Genomic DNA, 20,235 nt, shown 5'->3' with positions numbered 1-20,235 from the left:
TCTATTAAAATTTCCAGTAAATCTGAGTAAATTTATATTTACATTGTTACACTGTAAGCTAGGCCTATGAGAATAGGGAGATAGATTTGAAATCACATATTTAAAAATATACTGAAGACAAGAGAAAACAAAAAAGCCGTAAGAACAAGAAATCGGGGGAAAAATAGGCTAATTTGAAAAGGAACTAAAACAATATCTAGAAATAAAAATGTAGTTATTGAAATTAAAACCCCAATGGATAAATAGTATGAGACACAGTTGTAGAAACAACTGTGAGCTAGAAACACAGTGAGCTAAAACAATATCTAAGGAACTAAAACAATATCTAGAAATAAAAATGTAGTTATTGAAATTAAAACCCCAATGGATAAATAGTATGAGACACAGTTGTAGAAACAACTGTGAGCTAGAAACACAGTGAGCTAGAAGAGAGGTTTAAGAAAAGACAAAAACATAAAATAAGGAAAATATGAAAAGAAAGAAATGAAGAGCAAATGAGAAGGTTCAACATACATGTAATTGGAGTTTCTAAAAATGAGAAAAGAGCAAAAAAAAGAAGCAATATTTGAAACATAAGGGCTGAGAGTTTCCAAAACTTGGTGAGAGGCATGAATGTTCAGTTTTAGGAATCATAATTTCCAAGCAGGAAAAAAGGAAAAGAAGTCCACACTTGGCCACACGATAATGAGAATTTCAAAGATAGAGATAAGAGTGATAAGATGAAGAAGATATAAAGAAATGGAAAGACATTCCCTGCTCATGGATTGGAAGAATAAATATTGTCAAAATGTCAATACTACCCAAAGCTATCTACACATTCAATGCAATCCCAATCAAAATTGCACCAGCATTCTTCTTGAAACTAGAACAAGCAATCCTAAAATTCATATGGAACCACAAAAGGCCCCGAATAGCCAAAGTAATTTTGAAGAAGAAGACCAAAGCAGGAGGCATCACAGTCCCAGACTTTAGCCTCTACTACAAAGCTGTAATCATCAAGACAGCATGGTATTGGCACAAAAACAGACACATAGACCAATGGAATAGAATAGAAACCCCAGAACTAGACCCACGAACGTATGGCCAACTCATCTTTGACAAAGCAGGAAAGAACATCCAATGGAAAAAAGACAGTCTCTTTAACAAATGGTGCTGCGAGAACTGGACAGCAACATGCAGAAGGTTGAAACTAGACCACTTTCTCACACCATTCGCAAAAATAAATTCAAAATGGATAAAAGACCTGAATGTGAGACAGGAAACCATCAAAACCCTAGAGGAGAAAGCAGGAAAAGACCTCTCTGACCTCAGCCGCAGCAATTTCTTACTTGACACATCCCTAAAGGCAAGGGAATTAAAAGCAAAAATGAACTATTGGGACCTCATGAAGATAAAAACCTTCTGCACAGCAAAGGAAACAATCAACAAAACTAAAAGGCAACCAACGGAATGGGAAAAGATATTTGCAAATGACATATCGGACAAAGGGCTAGTATCCAAAATCTATAAAGAGCTCACCAAACTCCACACCCGAAAAACAAATAACCCAGTGAAGAAATGGGCAGAAAACATGAATAGACACTTCTCTAAAGAAGACATCCGGATGGCCAACAGGCACATGAAAAGATGTTCGACGTCGCTCCTCATCAGGGAAATACAAATCAAAACCACACTCAGATATCACCTCACGCCAGTCAGAGTGGCCAAAATGAACAAATCAGGAGACTATAGATGCTGGCGAGGATGTGGAGAAACAGGAACCCTCTTGCACTGTTGATGGGAATGCAAACTGGTGCAGCCGCTCTGGAAAGCAGTGTGGAGGTTCCTCAGAAAATTAAAAATAGACCTACCCTATGACCCAGCAATAGCACTGCTAGGAATTTATCCAAGGGATACAGGAGTACTGATGCATAGGGGTACTTGTACCCCAATGTTTATAGCAGCACTCTCAACAATAGCCAAATTATGGAAAGAGCCTAAATGTCCATCAACTGATGAATGGATAAAGAAATTGTGGTTTATATACACAATGGAATACTACGTGGCAATGAGAAAGAATGAAATATGGCCTTTTGTAGCAACGTGGATGGAACTGGAGAGTGTGATGCTAAGTGAAATAAGCCATACAGAGAAAGACAGATACCATATGGTTTCACTCTTATGTGGATCCTGAGAAACTTAACAGAAACCCATGGGGGAGGGGAAGGAAAAAAAAAAGAGTGGGAGAGAGCCAAAGCATAAGAGACTGTTAAAAACTGAGAACAAACTGAGGGTTGATGGGGGGTGGGAGGGAGGGTAGGGTGGGTGATGGGTATTGAGGAGGGCACCTTTTGGGATGAGCACTGGGTGTTGTATGGAAACCAATTTGACAATAAACTTCATATATTGAAAAAAAAAGAGTGATAAGAGAAAAAGAGATTAACTATAAATAAACAATGAAAACTTATAGTTGATTTTTAACAGCAAAAAAAGAGGTCACAGAACAGTGGATAAATGAATCTATCATCTTTCTGTCTAATATTCATATGTATTTTCTTCTTTCTCCTTTTTTTCCCTTTTAAATTTAAATATGACTTTTTATTATAGGTTAACTTTACAAGATAGTCTTTAGGTTACAGAATATTCAGATGGGACTGTAATGAAATTTGAGAATTAACATAGCCCAGAGATAGTATGACTGTCTCCCAGAGATAGACTCCTGGAACTTTGCTTCTCCTAATTCTGGTAAGAGAATGAGAACACCTTCATTTGTAGGAAGGACAGTTGCATCTTATTTGTTGGAAACAAAGAGTTGTTTTGTTGTCATATGGAAGTTAAGTTCAAACATATGTAGAAGAGTCCATAGCTGAGTAGCCAGAGGGGTAGACTATTTCACCTGTTTAGTTATTATCTCTCAGTCCCAACTCTACCCTTCTAATTTCTGCTTTGTGATGCTGAGGCTGGGACTTGGTAGACCATGTTTCTGTTTTGCTAGCTGGTTCCATATTAACTCTGCCAATGAGTGGATGGGGGGAGTGGTAGAGAAACAGAGAGACTGAAAGACTGTCCAATGAAGTTCCTTCCTGTGATAATAAATGAATACAGTTTTCAATTTTTCAACCTTGTGGAACCAGTTTCATTACACTCGTCAGAGATACGCACGTCAGACTTCAGAGTTCTAAGGTAGAATGATAATCTGTAACTCTAGACATAGTCAAAGCATGAGTCAAGGCTGAGTGTACAACAAAGACATTTTCAGAGAGTAACCCTTGTTGAAATTACTAAGAAGTATGTACTTCAGGAAGAATGAAACTGAACCCAAAAAAGAGCAGAAGTAAAAAGCAATGGTGAACAAAGAAAGTAAGTGTATTTAAGTTTTGCAAAAGATCAGATTTAAATTGCTCTGCCCTTGCTTGCAATATACTCACTTGGCAAAAGCTCATTCCTGTTTAAATACAAGTTTGTGCTTACTCTGTGCCTGCAGGCAGGTAGCTGAACTAGAGCTGGAGTCAACTGTGCTGACTGTTCTCACTTTACATGGATGATCGTGAACCTCAGGTGAGTCCTTAATTCGGTTGGGCAACCACACTACACTTTGCTAGTGTATTAACTTTCCTCCTTTTCTAGATGACTACTTCATATCTCTTCTTTTCAAACTCCCACTTCCTCTTCTTCCATTTGATCATATCTTCTTTTATGTCTTTAATTAAAAAAAAACAACAACAAAGCCTTCTCTTGATGTCCCTTTTCACCAATTTACTTGCCTCGTTGTTCCACCTCTTTGCTTCCCCTGGCAGCAATATTTCTCAGATATTCACAATGCTTCTAAATGCTATCTTCCCATTTTCTCTTAAACTCACTTCAGTCGGCCTTCTTTCCACCCTCACTACCTGATAATTTTCTTCTTTGTATCATTAATGGTAGTTGATGATTTGAGATCACTATTGCGGCTATACGCAATGGTCAGTTCTCAGGTCTTATCTTACTTGAACTACTGACCTATTTCACTGTTGATCTGCCCTCCTGGCTGATACTTCTACAAGCTGCTGTAGATGCACTGGTCACGTCTCTTCAACCCTTACCATTTTAATGTATGCTAGCCCAAGTTTCGGTTGTTGGCATCTCTTTATCTGAGGGATTTCTTTGGTTGCAGAGTTCACTCTGCCTATGCTCAACTGGCTGGAAATACAAGTGGAATAATATTGCCTCCCTCTCCTTGAGCAGTTACCAACCAATGACTGATAGGAGTTGATATAAAAACCTAGCTCTCCCACTCCCCCTGAGGCTGTGTTCTATACCATTTCCCAGATATTCCCCAATGGGATTAAGTTCCAGTTATCTTCTTGGTAACTTGCCTGATAAACACATACTTTATTTGCTGCCTTCATTCACTTCTCTACTCCCCTATCTGTGTTTCTTGGACTCACCTCCCAAGTAAACCATCTGCCTGTATGATATTTGTCTCAGGGTTTGTGTCTGGGGGCACCCAACCTAATCTACTTATTTGGCTTTTAGGACACCATATTCTCTTGGTTTTCTACCTACTTCACTGGTCACTTCTTCTTGGTCTTTTTTGCTTTAACACTACTTAAAAAAATTAATGTATTTATATTTTGAGAGAGAGAGAGAGAGGAAGAGAGAGAGAGAGAGAGAGAGAGAGAGAGAGAGAATGTGAGCAGGGGAGGGGCAGAGAGAGAGGGAGAGAGAGAATCCAAAGCAGGCTTCGTACTGCCAGCATGGAGCCTGATGTGGGGCTTGAACTCACAAACCATGAGATCATGACCTGAGCTGAAACCAAGAGTTGAACACTTAACCAACTGAGCCACCCAGATGCCCCTACTTTAACACTCCTTAATGCTGAAGTCTGCCAAGATCACACCTTAGTTCTCTTTCATTCTCTATCTATACTCACTCACTCATTGGGTGAATTCATTCAATCTAATGGCTTTAAATATCATCTATATGCCTATGGCTTTCAATTTTATATTTTTAGCCAAGATATCTTTCTTGAATTTGTGACTTACTGGTAGCTTTGTACCTGTTATCTCTATTTGGGAGTCTATTAGATATCTTAAAATATCCCAAAATATCCCAAACTGAACTCCTAAGTTTCTTCCATCTAAACCTGTATTTCAGGCAACTTTCTCCAGACTCTGATGATGTAAAGTCTATCCTTTCAGTTGTTCAAGACAAAAATCTTAGAATCATTCCTGACTTCTTCCTTTATCTAGTTGCTGTCAGGAAACCCTGTTGACTTCTTTTATTATTTTTTTTAATTGAAATAAAATTGACATATAACATTACTTTAGTTTCAGGTATACAACATAATGGTTTGATGTTGGTATAAGTTATGAGATGATCACCACAATCAGTCTCGTTAAAATCCATCAACACAGTAGCTCCTTTTAAAATATATCCAGGGGGCGCCTGGGTGGCGCAGTCGGTTAAGCGTCCGACTTCAGCCAGGTCACGATCTCGCGGTCTGGTCCGTGAGTTCGAGCCCCACGTCAGGCTCTGGGCTGATGGCTAGGAGCCTAGAGCCTGTTTCCGATTCTGTGTCTCCCTCTCTCTCTGCCCCTCCCCCGTTCATGCTCTGTCTCTCTCTGTCCCAAAAGTAAATAAAAAACGTTGAAAAAAAAAATTAAAAAAAAATATATATATCCAGAATCCAGCTACTTTTTAATCATCTTCATTGCTTTCTACCCTGGTATGAATCACCATCATTTCTAACATCAATTACTTCAAAAGCCCTTTTAGGGTTTTAATTCCCTATTCTCTACCTCCCCGAGTCTGTTCTCCCCATAGAATCCAGGAAGATCTGATGAAAACATAGGTCAGATCATATCATGCCTCTACTCTAAAACCTTCAATGGCTTTCCATTTCTCTAAAACAAACAAACAAACACACAAACAAACAAACAAACAAACAAAACAAAAAAATAAAGCCCAAGTCCTGGAAGGGCTTTCATGGTCCCGACTAATCTCGCACCCATCACCTCTTTCTCCTCATCTCCTATTACTATTTTCCTTCCTTGTTCAGCTTCAGATACATTGGACTTCTTGCTTTCTTTGAATAGTCCAGGTATGCTCCTGCCTTTAGGTCTTAGTCCCTATTCCCTTTGCCTATAATTCTTTTCCTACAAGTCCCCACATGGACAAAACCCTTACCTCCTTCAAATATTTGCTCAAATGTCACCTTCTCGGAGGCCTGATTTTCTGTTTAAAGCCATAAGTGCCCCTTTCCCCAAATACACCTTCCCCTTCCAATGTCCTTTAGTATACTTTTCATTTTTTCTATAGCATGTATCACTTTCTAACATACTACATAATGACTTATTTATTATGTTTATTGTTTATTGCTTGTTTCCCCTGCTAGTGTGTAAGCTCCAGAGGAGCAATAATCTTTGTTCTGTTTGCTCTTATATCCTAAGTGTCTAGAACAATGCCCACATTTAAATGCTGAGTAAATAGTTGTTAAATGAATAAGTGGAGGGAGGAAACACTATTGTGTTAAAAATATAGTTCCGTATAGGGAAACAAAAGCAAACCTGAACTACTGGGACTTCATCAAGATAAAAAGCTTCTGTACAGCAAAGGAAACAAAAAAACTAAACGGCAGCCTATAGAATGGGAGAAGATATTTGCAAATGACATATCTTATAAAGAGTTGGTATCCAAAATCTAAAAAGAACTTATCAAACTCAACACCCAAAAAACAAACAATCCAGTTAAGAAATGGGCAGAAGACATGAATAGACACTTTTGCAAAGACATCCAGATGGCTAACAGACACATGAAAAGATGCTCAACATCACTCATCATCAGGGAAATACAAATCAAAACCATGATGAGATACCACCTCACACATGTCTGAATGGCTAAGATTAGCAACCCAAGAAACAACTGGTGCTGGTGGGGATGCGGAGACAGGAGAACCCTCTTGCACTGTTGGTGGGAATGCAAACTGGTGCAGCCACTCTGGAGAACAGTATGGAGGCACCTCAAAAACTAAAAATAGAACCACCATACAACCCAGAATTTTAACTATTAGATATTTACCCAAAGGATACAAAAATACAGATTTGAAGGGGTAACTGCACCCCGATGTGTATAACAGCATTAACAACAATAGCCAAACTATGGAGACAGCTCAAATGTCCATAAACTGATGAATGGATAAATGGATAAAGATGTGGTGTGTGTGTGTGTCTGTGAGTTCGTGTGTGTGTGTGTGTGTGTGTGTGTGTGTGTGTGTGTAATGTAATATTACTCAGCCATCAAAAAGAATGAAATCTTGCCATTTGCAATGATACGGATAGGGCTAGAATGTATAATGGGAAGCGAAATAAGTCAATCTTCAAGATTTGTCAAGAGACAGACAAATAGTAGATATTTCACACATATGTGGCATTTAAAAGACAAAACAGATGAGCACATGGAAGGGAGTGGGAGAAGAGAAGAGAGGGAAACAAATCACAAGAGATTCTTAAGGAAAGGGAACAAACTGAGGGTTGGTGTAGGGAGGTGGGTGGGAGAGGTCTAGATGGGCGATAGGTATTAAGGAGGGCACTTGTTGTGATGAGCATTGGGTGTTGTGTGTAAGTGATGAATCACTGAATTCTACTCCTGAAACCAATATTGCACTGTATGTTACCTAAACTTTAAGTAAGAAAAATAGTTCCATATAAAACTTTAAGATCACATAATATAATCCTCATTGTAACATCTCACTCACCTGTAATATTTTTAACTTCATCCATCAGTACATTTACATCAATCTTCCCATTACCTTTAAGATAAAAAAGCATGAAAAAGATTTTTAGAAAAATGATATAAAAATTTTAAATTGTGAAATAGAAACCCCAAATTCAGCCACTTTGAGACACTTTCCCTAGAAGTTTATTATTTTTTTATGTCATTAACTTAAATTAATATAGCTCCTGCATTTTACATTATCAAATTACATACAGCACAATGCATGAGCAAAGTTTAACGCACTCTCCTTTCCTTCAAGACAATCTATTATTTACTAGGTTACTCTTTTGCAAGCACGGGTCTGAAATTTTTTGAGTTTAAAAATTTTGTTTAAAAATGATGTTTCGGGGCGCCTGGGTGGCTCAGTCGGTTAAGCGTCCGACTTCGGCTCAGGTCACGATCTCGCGGTCCGCGGGTTCGAGCCCCGCTTCGGGCTCTGGGCTGATGGCTCAGAGCCTGGAGCCTGCTTCCGATTCTGTTTCCCTCTCTCTCTGCCCCTCCCCCGTTCATGCTGTGTCTCTCTCTGTCTAAAAAATAAATAAACGTTAAAAAAAAATTTAAAAATGATGTTTCCATTTTGTCAGTGCTGACTTTCCCTTTGGGCTTCTGATCACCTTAGCATCAAGTGATCCCTGTAAAGGATAGAGTGCAGTACGCATGTCTAGCTGCTCTCAGGTTGCCAGCATGATAATCATCATGTTGATATGTTCAGTTACATTCCCAGGTGTGATGACAAAACTCTTGTACAGCACCCATTCTCAACTGAAAGACTTATTCATAGACTACGTGCTTAGTTTCTTTAGGCTATTTCTCAATTCTGAAGCTACTGGAGGTCAATGGATACATTTTTAGTAGTTTGTAATATTGCAAGTTTGAGAAGCACTGGGTTGGGATGTTAAGATAGTAGTTAAAAGATGCAATTACTCTCATTGGCAAGATTCAGTTTGGAACCTGAGAGCTGCCTGTGGACATACTCATTTTCCACTTATGACTTGGTCAAGGGTGCCAATCCGTCACTCCTCAAACATGTTCACACTCTTGTTTTTTTTTTTTTTTTTTTTTTTTTTAATTTTTTTTTTTTAACGTTTATTTATTTTTGAGACAGAGTGAGACAGAGCATGAACGGGGGAGGGGCAGAGAGAGAGGGAGACACAGAATCAGAAGCAGGCTCCAGGCTCCGAGCCATCAGCCCAGAGCCCGACGCGGGGCTCGAACTCACGGACCGTGAGATCGTGACCTGGGCCGAAGTCGGACGTCTAACCGACTGAGCCACCCAGGCGCCCCTACACTCTTGTTTTAAGTGTAGTAATAATTCTAAGATTGTCAATTCCTCCAAGAGTGAGATACCAAGAATCACTTTGTATTCCTACTATTACCTTAGCATTAGTTTAAGAGTTTGCAAAAGATTGATACTAAATTGATAGTAAAGATTGATACTAAACACCATTTAAATGCTTCCTAAATAATTAAGTTCCAGTAGACCGCAAACATATTGTAGAGAATGAAGTAGCTTTAAAACCAGTTTATATTTCAAGTTCTTAGATATGGAATTTTTCCTGGCTTGTTTTTTTTTATGTCTTTTCAGTTATGATGATCTTTTATTGGTATCCTTTTATAGTTTTAGAGCATCTATGATGATGATGATGATGAATACTATTATATTATGACTTTTACACAGGATAAGGAAAAACTTTTATTGGAGAAAAATCTGTTCCTATAAAGGACAGATCCTATAAGGTCTTTTGCTTTGTGTGTCTCTTAATCAGCTTCACTGAGGCCTATCGGGCCCCTGAAACAGTCTTCCCTCCTATTTCAGATGGTTCCACAGATGTACAAGGTAGTCCACAAGAATTAGATTAGAATTAGCCTTATTTTAAATCACTGTGCTGGTATCTTTTCTCATGTTTCAGGACAGTAGAAAAACAAGGCAAAGACAAATATCTGTATTTATTGAACTGGCAGGTTAAGAGAGCTATGAAAGGGATTAAAAACCAAAGAAAAAGCCATTTTTGGGAAAACCGCTTACCTCTTACTAAGGCAAAGTTTCCGAGGCTCTAGAACAGTGTCTGACATATTATAGGCATTCGGTTAAAGTTTATGGAATAAAAGAGTGAAAGGTACTACTGGTTTAGAAAAGCCCACGTTCTTGACTTGGATCTTGTATCTTCACTCCCTCCTCAAAGGGGCAGGTGTCAAAATTTCCTCATGAATGTTTCTCAGTTCTACCAGCATGAGAACAGTCTGATATATGCCAAGTTTAATTAATTCTGTTGACCATTACTATGTATCCTCTTAAATTTCTTAGTTCTAGTAGTTCATGGCAGTATAGCAGAGTGGTTAATAGTTTCTGGAGCCAGACTGCCAGCCCACCATTTACTAGCTCTATGACTTTACACAAGCTACTTGAGTTCTCTGTGCCTTAGTTTCCTTATATGTAAAATGGGAGTAAAATTAGAACCTGCATTATAAAGTTGTTTGCAAGATAAAATAAGACGATATATATAAAGTGCTGATGATAGTGCCTTACACATTTCAGGACCATGTTGCTCATTGCTGTTTAATGCTGGTTAGTGGTAGGGACTCAGAGATTAAAATCTTGAGTATTCTCCATTGAACCCTGGCGTTCCCTGTGAAGAGTGACACTTGCCATGTATACTGGGCACCATTCTTGGTGATACTTCCCAAGTGAGAGCCATTGAGCTTAGTTTAGTAGCTATGTGAAAGGCCTCACTCTTTCTTTTAATTCTCAGATACATCATATCTTCAGGTAGGTAGTCCAGGCCTGATACTAGCCTCAAGTTCAAAGTTTGGCTAAAGAGTATATTGACACCTAAAATTCTCACCATCAGTTGGTAGGAGGTCCTTCAGTTCCTGGATTTTTTTCTTCTTGAGATCAATTCCCATGTTTTTCAGGAAAGTGTCCACCTTATTTAGAGACACCTTCACCCCTTAGGAAAGAAAGGGATGGGATATGAAAAATATTTGTAATGATGCAAAGAGTGGGTTATTATAGATCATGCCTAGGCATCAATACTACATAGACAATGAAGAGCAAAGAACAATTAAACTATCCAACTAAATGTGGTTTGTTGTTATCTAAGTGAGGAATTCCTAAACCCTGATCTATGGAATTCTGTTATTACTTTTAGGAAAACATTTAAGAGAAGAAAGTGAACAATTAAGGGTATTTGGTAAGTCATAGCACAGACTAAAATCAACCTTTATACATGTGTTTGAACAGAAGAATGTGAAACTTGCTAAATTAATGGACAACTACAAATCCATCCATCCATCCACCCACCCACCCACCCATCTGTCCATTCAGCTAGCCATCCATTGAGCCAGACAGACAGCCAATCCATGGATTTACTCTATCATAATTCTCTGAGACACTTTTTAAGAATATATGCTTCTAGAATCTATCCCTGGAAATTCAAGATCAATATAACTAGAAAGGGGCCTAGTGACTTGAATGCTACATATTCCACCCTCCCCCTGGTAATTTTAATATACAACTTTATTTGGGAACCGCTGCCTTTGGGTTACTGTAATGTACCTAAAGCATATGAAGAATAAACACTGATTTAACAAACCATTGGGACAGCTGGGATAATAATCTGAAAATTGAAAAATAGGAAGAGTTTTTGAAAATAAGAGCAAAGCCAAAAATGCACCCCTGGGACCTCATCAAAATAAAAGGCTTCTGCACAGTGAAGGAAACAATCAGGAAAACCAAAAGGCAACCGACAGAATGGGAGAAGATATTTGCAAACGACATATCAGATAGAGGGTTAGTATCCAAAATCTATAAAGAACTTATCAAACTCAACACCCAAAAACCAAATAAACCAGTGAATAAGTGGGCAAAAGACACGAATAGACATTTCTCCAAAGAAGACATCCAAATGGCCAACCAACACATGAAAAAATGCTCAACTTCACTCATCATCAGGGAAATACAAATCAAAACCACCATGAGATACCACCTTTACACCTGTCAGAATGGCTAACATTAACAACTCAGGCAACAACAGTTGTTGGAGACGATATGGAGAAAGAGGATCTCTTTTGCATTGTTGGTGGGAATGCAAGCTGGTGCAGCCACTCTGGAAAACAGTATGGAGGTTCCTCAAAAAACTGAAAATAGAACTACCCTACCACCCAGCAGTTGCACTACTAGGTATTTACCCAAGGGATACAGGTATGCTATTTTTAAGGAACACATGCACCCCAATGTTTATAGCAGCACTATCAACAATAGCCAAAGTATGGAGAGAGCCCAAATGTCCATCGATGGATGAATGGATAAAGAAGATGTGGTACATATATACAATGGAGTATTACTCAGCAATCAAAAGGAATGAAATCTTGCCATTTTCAACTATGTGGATGGAACTGGAGGGTATTATGCTAAGTGAAAGTAGTCATTCAGAGAAAGACAAAAATCATATGACTTCACTCATATGAGGACTTTAAGAGACAAAACAGATGAACATAAGGAAAGGGAAACAAAAATAATATAAAAACAGGGAGGGGGAAAAAACATAAGAGACTCATAAATATGGAGAACAAACTGAGGGTTACTGGAGGGGTTGTGGGAGGGGGGATGGGCTAAATGGGTAAGGGGCACTAAGGAATCTACTCCTGAAATCATTGTTGCACTATATGCTAACTAATTTGGATGTAAATTTTAAAAAATAACGAATAAAATTAAAAATTAAAAAAAAAAAAGAAAATAAGAGCAAAACCTGATGACCAGTTTTACCTGCCTTTTCAATATGCTTCTCACTCACCTTTGAGAGACTGTAACTCTTTCATCAATCTGTTCATGTACACCCTTCCTTTGGCTGTGGGGAAAAAATAAGTTTCAGGCAGGAACGTTGATATTTAAATATATAATGAAACATGCATAGGTTCAGAAATGGAGACTTCTAATATTTTATTCTAGAAATTTAAATGATTAAAAACATTTTTTTAATGTGCATTTATTTTTGAGAGAAGAGAGAGACAGAGCGTGAGTGGGGGAGGGGCAGAGAAAGAAGGAGACCCAGAATCTGAAGAAGGCTCCAGGCTCTGAGCTGTCAGGACACAGCCCGATGCAGGGCTTGAACCCATGAACTGTGAGATCATGACCTGAGCCGAAATCAAGAGTTGGACACCCAACCGACTGAGCCACCCAGGGGCCCCTAGAAATGTATATTTCACTTCCAAGGATAAAACTTAGGAGTGGAAACAGCTCTCAATTTGGCGAAATCATTTTGGTGATGGAGGTAGGGGGATGAAACATTCCTTAACTAGGCAGTATTAGTTAAAAAAAAGTCCACATATTCAGGGCGCCTGGGTGGCTCAGTCGGTTAAAGTATCCGACTTTGACACAGGTCATGATCTCACGGTTCGTGAGTTCGAGCCCCGCGTTGGTCTCTGTGCTGACAGCCTGGAGCCTGTTTCAGATTCTGTGTCTCCCTCTCTCTGACCCTCCCCCGTTCATGCTCTGTCTCTCTCTGTCTCAAAAATAAATAAACGTTAAAAAAATTTTTTTTAAAAAGTCCACATATTCAACTTCTCTGAAGGACACTGAGATTTTTCCCCAATGTGGTATTTTTAATGCTCACCATCAACTGGAAGCTTGTTCTGTAGTTTCAGGACTTCATCTTCTGTGAGTGTTATCCCCATATTTTCCAGTAAAATTTCCAGGTTACTAGTATCGACCTTCTCACCTTTAAAAATTAAAAGGTGGTAAAAGTTGAAAATTTGAAGAATGGTGAGCTCATGTTCTAAAAAAAAAAGAAAAAGAAAAAAAAATCCTGGGGCGCCTGGGTGGCTCAGCCGGTTGAGTGTCCGACTTCAGCTCAGGTCATGATCTCACGGTTTGTGAGTTTGAGCCCCGCGTCAGGCTCTGTGCTGACAGCTCAGCGCCTGGAGCCTGCTTCAGATTCTGTCTCCTTCTCTCTCTGCTCCTCCCCACTTGTGCTCTGTCTCTCAAAAATAAATAAATGTAAAAAAATTTTTTTTTAAAAAATCCCGTTTGTTGATTAAACAATGAAGTAATCCTGACAAGAATGCCAGCTAAGACATCATCTTAGAGCTTTTTGGCTAAAACAATGGCAATCAAATTTAGGCCAGCAGTCTGTAGATGCAAACATTCATGGATATACAGGTAGAGTGAGAGAATTTATCAGTAAGGCAAACAATGCCGTTGAAATATAATTTTGTGTAAATGTTAAAATCCTGGTGTTGCAAAGTCTTCTTAATTACCTATCATGGAATCATACAGGGCTTTTCTCCAGGGGCTTCTTTCTTAACCCAAAGTGGCTCTCTGTCATGCCTCAGGGATTTGGTGGGCTTGCCTCCCTCTCTTCTTGGCAGCCTCTACCACCCATAAAGTTTTTTTGGTGGCTAGGAAATTAGATGCAGTCTTCCAAGCTCTCCTGTTTTTAGGCTTCCAGGAAAACTGGCACATAGTTATTTTTATTCTTAGGGCTTCAATGTAAAGTGCTACAATGAGCCAGACAGGGGAACATCAGACTCTCACAGAATCGGTAAGACACAAAGCTAACAAGTTTGTTTGGTAATGGACTTTTAGGAGGGTGGAAATCACCACTTATCCCTGCCCCCCAGTAGCTGCTTCCCAATCTGCTCGTAGGATGGCTGTATGAAACTTTCCTTCATGATGGCTCTTGCCTCTAGCTTGAAGATGCAGTTTAGCAACAAAAACAACAAAATGGTAATTATGTGAGGTGACAAATGCGTTAGCTAACCATATTATGGCAAATATTCTGAAATACGTGTATCAAATCATCACATTGCATACATTAAACGTACACAGTTTAGTTTATATATATCTATTATATCTCAACAAAGCTGGGGAAAATAGATGCTGTTTAAGTGGGCAATTTGCACCTCCTAATCATTTCCAATTTCAGGAAAAGAAAACTTGCTTTTAGTCCTCTGGAACCATGCTGCAGTACTTCCATTGGGAGGATAATACCTGGGGAGGGAGCCAGTCTTCTGCACAAGTGCCTGGGAGGAAATGTGTACAAGGGTTACTCTCCCCTAGCTGCTTCAGACTCTTCTGGAAAGCCTTGCACCATGGAGCTTCTAAAATGCACCCCCCCCCCCCCCCCCCGTAAGCAACCAAGGAATGATTCTTCAGATACAACAGAGCAATTTCCTAGTCTGCTAACTCGATCACGTGTTTTTTTTTATTAAAAAAAGTTTTTTTTAATGTTTATTTATTTTTGAGAGAGAGATAGAGAGACAGAGCGTGAGCAGGAGAGGGCCAGAGAGAGAAGGAGACACAGAATCTGAAGCAGGCTCCAGGCTCTGAGCTGTCAGCACAGAGACTGATGCACAGGGCTTGAATGCACTAAACCCCCTCCAAGATCATGACCTGAGCTGAAGCCGGATGCTTAATCAACTGAGCCATCCAGGAGCCCCTAACTTGATCACATTTTGACAGACATGGGCCTTCTGCTAGGTTATCAGTCTAACTACCCCTGTCATCTGTATCATTCCCATTCTTCAAAATGTAAGCCCACAAAAAGTTTTCTATCCTCTCAAATCTATTCTGTGTTTTACCACTCTGATTTTTCTTTCCATTGCTAGCTTTCTTTTCACCCTTCCCACAGTACCCTCTCGGGCTCATATTTCATTAAATATGAATTTCTCCAAATCTTTAGTCTCTTTATAGACTCTTACCTTCTTCCCTAACTGAACTTTGTTCTGGATAGATTTTCCTTTTGCTTTTGCTTTTGCTTTTCCTTCCCTTCCCCACCCCCTCCCTCCTTCTTTCCTTCCTTCCATCTCCCCTCCCTTCTTTCATTTCCTTCCTTCCTTCCTTCCTTCCTTCCTTCCTTCCTTCCTTCCTTCCACCCTCTCTCCCTCCCTCACTTCCTTCTGAGAGAAAGCTGCTCTTTTTTTTTCCCCATAACTCATTTGCCATAGGGCTTACATTCTCCGAGATCCTATTTGCTGCTTTCTGGCCATACTCAAACGTCTCCTTTTGTGAGAATTATGGTACTTGGCTTTCTTTTTATTGTCACTTACTGACTTCTTGGTCATTTAAGGAGCTTGTCCCATTACTCACAGTCTTCCTCTGCACCCAAATTCCTGGCATCATAATAGGCAATTCTAGTCTTTATATAGACAGTTCATTCCACAACCTGGCCTCTCAATTTCTTGAGCTCCTTAGCCTCAATGATGGTCCCCTAAATCCTAACTACTTAACTATCAAGGACACATCCTGAGCTTTGCCATCACCTGGAAATGCTTTGCCTCTAAAATCTTCAATTGTAGCATACCTACTTTTGGTCGGAACCTATATTCTTGCACTTCTTTTACTTCCTTCCTCCTACCACCTGTTACAGTTTTGATAGAGACTTTCATTCCCTTCTCTCTTGCTTTCCTCCAAGTTCATGCTTTCCATGATAACTTCACTTCCTCTTTTAGCCACACTAGACCCCCTAACCACTCTCTTCACAACACCACCATTGTCTTTAGGCTTTCATTCTTTTGGCACATCAGCTTTAAGAATCTCATACTTTGGGGAGCACCTGGGTGGCTCAGTCGGTTAACTGTCCGACTTCGGTTCAGGTCATGATCTCGCGGTGTGTGAGTTCGAGACCCGGGTCGGGTTCTGTGCTGACAGCTCAGAGCCTGGAGCCTGCTTCGGATTCTGTATCTCCTCCTGTCTGCCCCTCCCATGCTCATGCTCTGTCTCTCTCTGTCTCTCAATAATAAATAAATGTTAAAAAAAAAAAGAATCTCATACTTTGGGGGTGCCTGGGTGGCTCAATCGGTTAAGCATCCAACCTCAACTCAGGTCATGATCTCATGGTTCATGAGTTCAAGCCCTGCGCCCGCTTTGGATTCTGTGTCTCCCTCTTTCTGCCCCTTCCCCATTCATGCTCTGTCTCTCTCTGTCTCTCAAAAATAAATAAATGTTAAAAAAAATAAAAAATAAATAAAAAGAATCTCCTACTTTGGTCCAACTGAAGGATATCATAATCATGTGAAAAGTCGCCATTACTTATTTATGGTGTCTGACTTTGGTTAGACTCTTGGCACTTCTCAGCAAGGCTTTCATATATTCCTCATCAACTCTAGTTACTATTCTCTTATCTGAATTATCCACCATCATTAACACTTTCCTTAAAGTCCTCTACCCCACCACTGGGTCCTTTCTTTTAGTAGATGATCCTGTTTCCTACTATACAGAGGATGGAAGGTTTTAGGTGAAATCCTCTGAATCTTACTTCCACGTCTACCTAGATTCTCTATATCTGTATCCTTCCTGACTCGAGGTCTGCTTGTCTCAGAAAAAGAGGTGGCCTCAGATTCTTACTCACATATTTAACTGCCTAAGGTTCAGTCTCCCTGGAACCTCAAACTCAGTATGACCAAAATGGAAAGTGTATCTCTACTTCTAAATGTATTTTACTGAATTATATATTTTGGTCAATGTCACTGTCACCCACTCAACTACTCAGCTCAGAAACTGAGGAGTCGTCCTTCATTTAATCCTTTTGCTCTAGCTCTATACAAAATCTACAGGAACCAAATTCTACAGTTTCTATAGCTGTAACATCTCTTCTACATGTTCCTTCCTCTCAAGCCTCACAGAGAATGATTTACTTCTACTCTTTACTGTCTTTCACCTGGACATTTACAACATGCTTCCTAGCTAGTTTCCTTGACTCTATTCTTGTACATACACCTCCCTCAATCCTTTATACTGCTGCTAGAGTAATCTTTCTAATTTACAAATCTAATTACATAGTCCCCTGCTTAAAATCCTGGAACAACTGCCCCCTCTGTGCAAAATGAAAGTCATACTTTTTTACTAGGTATTCAAGGTCGTCCGTGAGTTGCCTCCTGTATTAGTTTCCTATTGCTGTAACAAAACAGCAACTACCGAGAACATGGTGGCCTAAAACAATACAGATTTTTTTTCGCTTACCGTTCTGGAGGTCAGAAGGCCAAAGTTAGTTTTACTGAGTTAAAGTCAAGGTGCTAACTGGGCTGGTTCCTTTAGGAGGCTCTTGGGAAGAATCCATTCCCTTGCCTTTCCCACTCCTAGAGGCCACTTACACTCCTTAACTTACTCCCCCTCTTCTATCTTCAAGGCCAGGAATGGAGCATCCTGCTTCTGTTGTCACATTGCCTTCTACTTTTTCTGTCGTCAACTCTAACCTTGCTTCCCTCTTCTAAGGACACTTGTGATTATATTTAGAGCCCAACTGGATAATCAGGGATAACCTCCTCAATTCAAGATCCTTAATCACATCTCCATGGTCCCTTTGGCTGTACAAGGCAACATTCATTCCCAAGTTCTGGGGATTAGGACGTGGATATCTTTGTGAGTCATTACTCAGCCCACCATATCCTGCTCCTTCCTCTTTAAGTTTATTCTTTGCCAAACTCCTGACAGCATTTATGCTGTAGCCAGCTACCCCAAATTTTTTCTAGTTCCTTAAAGCATCATACAGTTTCTCATTTTGGTGCCTTTTATTGTTATTTTCTTCTCTATCAGGAATGCCCATCCTGCTGTGTCTGGAAAAACTGACTTATAGTTTAAGGATCAGCTCTTGTGTTGACCATTCTATTAAAGCATTTCCCAATTTCTCTTCCTCAGGAGCAAATGACCATTCTTCCTCTTCTTTACTTTGTATAGGTTTTTAACATCACCCAATAACATCTTATTGCATTTATTTATATATTTTTTTTCTTGCCCAAGCTACATGACCTCCTGGATGGTTGGTTTTTATAGATCCACACTTGAGATGTACAGATGGTTACTAATGAGGTAATAAAGATCTAACCAACCTGTAAAAATATTTCCTTCATCCATTACCACATTCACTTCAATCTTCCCCTCATCTGTAAGAGAAGACAGAATTTTGTGCCCAAAACAATAGTAGAAATAGGAGAAAGACAAAGAAGCCACACACTGAAGTACAACACAAAATTCAGCAAATTTTAATGATTTGCTCTAGAATTTTATCCTATTTTTTATCAAATGTAAACGTAGAAAGTCAAAGCTCTGATTATAAAAAAGATATTTCATATGAAGACATCAGTATTTATTCTATTAAGACAAACTGCACATAGTAGAGTACTGCTAGACTGACATTTAAAAAGTAGCCCTCTCTATTTTCAGATCAGGGAGAACTCCATTTTACTGATTATAAGGCTGACAAACACTGTAAAAGGGGTAAATGCTCCAATAGGAAAGATCTGACTTGAAGCATTAATAATGTCTATTTCTGTACTGAAATGACAGGTGACATTTAGCTATGTTCTTCCACCATCCACATTCAACATGTATTTAAAAAGCTTGATCAACCTAAATGAATTTTAATATTTTTTTTAAATTTTGTATTTTTTAAAAACTTTATTTTGTATTTTCCTCTTAAATGAGGGTATTTAGAAGGAACCATCTGATAGATTGTCAGTGCCTCACAGGAAAATGTCTCATCCATTCTCATGTATTTCAATTAGTCCCACAGAAGACTTAGGGTGGTCTGAGATGGGTCTCTAATGCTGCTTCCTGTGGGCTCACTGACCTGAAGAGGGGTACTCAGGGAGATGGCTGACACTTCCACAACCAAAGTCACTGTTGTGGCATTCCAGTAAACTTTCAAGATACCTGGAAAATGTGGTAGCAAAAAATATCTACATCCTTTCATAGGCAGATCAAAAATATTGGGAAATTATATATTTCTAGTAATAAAAAAACTGTCCTATGGAAAATTCACTTTTTCTGGCTACAGCAAAGGCATAATTAAGTGGCATTGTGTTGAGATGAATATAGACTGGTTGTTATTATTACTACTAATAAAAACTCTATGCTAGGAACTTGCAATGTTTAGGAATGGTAGCCATTATTCTGTTTTTAACAAAAGGGAACTAAGACTCAGAGGGGTTCATTTGACCAATCTTGCACAGTTAGGAATTTTCAGTGCTGAGATTCAAATCTGTGTCTCATTCCAACTTCTAAATTCTTTCCACAATGCCATTAATCAGAGGAACAAGTGGGATTAATCTCAGGTTTTTGCTGTTTTTCCCATGAGAGTTGTTATCTTGGAAACTTTTCTGAGTAGGTCTTGTGGGTCTTGTATTATGGGGTCATGCTAACATATGCTAGGTGTGAATTATATAATGGCAAAGTACTTTGAAAATTATTCTCCATCTTGAAATTGTTTCTGGTAGTTCAGAATCTACTCTAGGTAAATGTTTTTTGTGTTTTTTTTTTTTGTCTCTCTTTTAACACTATTTCCTCCTTATTATTTGCTTACTTTCAAACTTTTCTTATAAGCTATTCCCTCCATTCTTCTTCTTCTTTTTTTTTTTTTTTTATCTTCTTCTTTTGGTCTGATTATAATCTCATCAGTGCTCTGGCATGTTGTTAAGCTTTGCTGAATCTGTGGATTGGTAACTTCCTAAGTAAAGATGAATTATTAGAGTATTCATTTCTAACCATATTCATACATATATCTAGTT

At 39.0% G+C, this 20,235-nt stretch overlaps 1 protein-coding gene across 1 annotated transcript in view; it reads right to left on the bottom strand.

Annotated features, from left to right (window-relative positions):
- Positions 1 to 20,235, bottom strand: part of LOC122205888 — a 38,417-nt gene that overhangs the window by 11,084 nt on the left and 7,098 nt on the right. The window contains exons 5-9 of the mRNA XM_042914499.1: positions 18,559 to 18,612; positions 13,347 to 13,451; positions 12,528 to 12,581; positions 10,578 to 10,682; positions 7,715 to 7,768 (exon numbers count right to left, since the gene is read on the bottom strand). Coding sequence (XP_042770433.1) covers positions 7,715 to 7,768; positions 10,578 to 10,682; positions 12,528 to 12,581; positions 13,347 to 13,451; positions 18,559 to 18,612 — 372 coding nt within the window. The remainder of the gene's footprint in view (positions 1 to 7,714; positions 7,769 to 10,577; positions 10,683 to 12,527; positions 12,582 to 13,346; positions 13,452 to 18,558; positions 18,613 to 20,235) is intronic.

Source organism: Panthera leo, chromosome E1 (assembly GCF_018350215.1).
Source record: "Panthera leo isolate Ple1 chromosome E1, P.leo_Ple1_pat1.1, whole genome shotgun sequence".
Classification (NCBI taxonomy): Eukaryota; Metazoa; Chordata; class Mammalia; order Carnivora; family Felidae; genus Panthera; species Panthera leo.
This window is presented reverse-complemented; position numbering and strand designations above follow the sequence as displayed.